The sequence below is a fragment of the Bidens hawaiensis genome, unplaced genomic scaffold, assembly GCF_021521415.1.
Source record: "Bidens hawaiensis isolate Kalapana, Puna unplaced genomic scaffold, B.hawaiensis_p1.1 tig00006365_1, whole genome shotgun sequence".
NCBI lineage: Eukaryota > Viridiplantae > Streptophyta > Magnoliopsida > Asterales > Asteraceae > Bidens > Bidens hawaiensis.
The window spans coordinates 146,336-148,543 of record NW_027491425.1 but is presented as its reverse complement, the minus strand read 5'-3'; the positions used below and the strand labels follow the sequence as shown (position 1 = coordinate 148,543).

The 2,208-nt window shown below is 41.6% G+C and overlaps 1 protein-coding gene across 1 annotated transcript; it reads left to right on the top strand.

The window, feature by feature from the left end:
• The first annotated feature begins 1,085 nt into the window (after positions 1-1,085).
• Positions 1,086-1,436, top strand: LOC143632138 (uncharacterized). Its single transcript, XM_077100718.1, has one exon. It carries the CDS (start codon positions 1,086-1,088, stop codon positions 1,434-1,436), a length of 351 nt encoding a protein of 116 aa, XP_076956833.1.
• Positions 1,437-2,208: the final 772 nt, after the last annotated feature.

The following is a 2,208-nucleotide window of genomic DNA, read 5'->3' as shown; positions in this document are numbered from 1 at the left end:
CTTGGGAGAATAAAAATTCGAGGAGATGCGGGAATTACTTGGAGTTGAAGACTTGTCGGTTTCGAGTTCGAAATTCCGGGGGTGATTGTTGGGAATTTCGGTTTAAAGAGTGTTACTTGGCGTGCAAGGCTAAGTAGCATGGTTTAAGGAGTGGATAACTATAAAACAATTAAATGTGCTCAGATTTAATTGTTAGTATAATTATCATGTCCTATTATTTAGCAATCCTAGTTGTAGTCTAAACATGATAGGTTAGATTATAAATACCTGTGCTTTGGGGTTTAGGAGATTGTAATATGATCTATTGAGTTTTGTAAAGTTTCTCAATAATAGCAAACGTGTTTTGTGTATTCGTGTTCTTGTTCGATACCTGGTACCAATTCCATTAATATTAACGTTCTGAACAGTGATGAATCGGGGGACCTTGTTCGCCCGTTCTCGTTAATTGAGCTTAAAGAGGCGGTGTGGGACCGTGTAGGGGATCGATCGCCAGACCCGGACGGTTACACGTTTAAATTCCTGAAGAGGTGTTGGTCATGTTTTGAGTCTGATTTTGTTAAAATACTTGATGATTTCTATGCTAATGGGCATATATCGATCGGGGTTATGTCAGTGTTCATCGCGCTAATCCCAAAAGTCAAAGACCCGGTGTGTCTTGGAGATTATAGGCCAATTAGTTTAGTCGGGTGTATTAACAAAGTAATCTCCAAGGTGTTGGCGAGTTGGCTGAGAAAGGTAATTGAGAAACTTGTTTCGGTCGAGCAATTGGCATTTTTGGCGGGTAGAAATATAGTGGACGGGCCGTTGATTTTGAACGAATTATTGTCTTGGTTAAAGAAGAATAATAAGAGAGGCTTGTTGTTTAAAGTCGACATCGAAAAGGCATATGATTTCTTAAGTTGGGGTTTTTGTTAGCTATGTTGGACCAAATGGGGTTCCCGACTCGATGGAAGGGTTGCATACTTGCAATTTTAATGGCTGGGTTTTCATCTGTTCTAGTCAATTGGTCTCCGACGCCAGAATTTATTTGTACTAGGGGCCTTCGACAAGGCTACCCACTATCCCCTTTTTTGTTCGTATTAGCTATGGAAGCGCTTACCGGTATCATGAAAAAGATTACTAGTGTCGGTTTGTATGAGGGTATCGCGTGTGGAGTTAGTGGGCCGGTATTGACCCATCTACTTTATGCAGATGATGTTGTTTTTGTTGGTGAATTTGATACAGGAAATGCATTAGTACTACGCCGAATTCTTCGTTGTTTTTACCTAGTCTCTGGTCTAAAGATAAACTTGAATAAGAGTTGGGTTTACGGGGTTAAGGTGGGGGAACATAAAAAGTTAGAGTTGGCCACTGTATTGAAATGCCAACTTGGGGAATTTCCATTTAAGTACTTAGGACTTCAAGTGGGAGGGAATATGCATCGTTTGGAGGCATAGGATCCGATTGTGAATCTGTTTTGTAAGCGATTATCGTTGTGGAAAGCCAAGAGATTATCAATTGGAGGCAGGTTAATGGTCATAAAATCAGTTTTAAATGCCTTACCGACATATTATTTTTCTTTGTTCAAAGCTCCGGATGGGGTGCTAGAGAAGCTAGATTGGATTCGCCGAGTCTTCTTTTGGGGAGGATTGGAAGAAGAGGCTAAAATTAATTGGGTGGCTTGGAATAAAGTGAAGGCACCATTAAAGAAAGGGGGATCGGGGTCGGATCTTTAAAAGATGCCAACCTTGCAATGCTATCCAAATGGTGGTGGAGGTTTAAGAAAGAGAAGAACGGTTTGTGGCGGAACTACATATGGGCTATACACCACTCGGATAGATCATGGTCTAGCATTCCTTTGAAGGTCTCCATGCCGGGGCATTGGAGGAGTATTATCAATATTTCACGTGAACTGGACCAATTTGGGGTTGAACTCAGTAAAGTGATTAGACACGTTATGAAGGTTGGCCAAGGTACGCTATTTTGGATAGATATTTGGTGTGGTGTGAGTTCGTTTCAGGTTCGGTTCCCGTTAGAAAGAAACAAATGGTGTATGGTATCGGACCGGCTTGTGATGTATTCTGGGGAAGTATGTGGTACATGGGGGTGGACCAGACCTCCATCTACAGCCGCCGAGATTGACCAGCTCATAAACATGTTGGTTTCATGCCAACATGTTCGGTTACTACATGGAGATGATAGTATGGTTTGGTGTTTAGATGAAAGCAA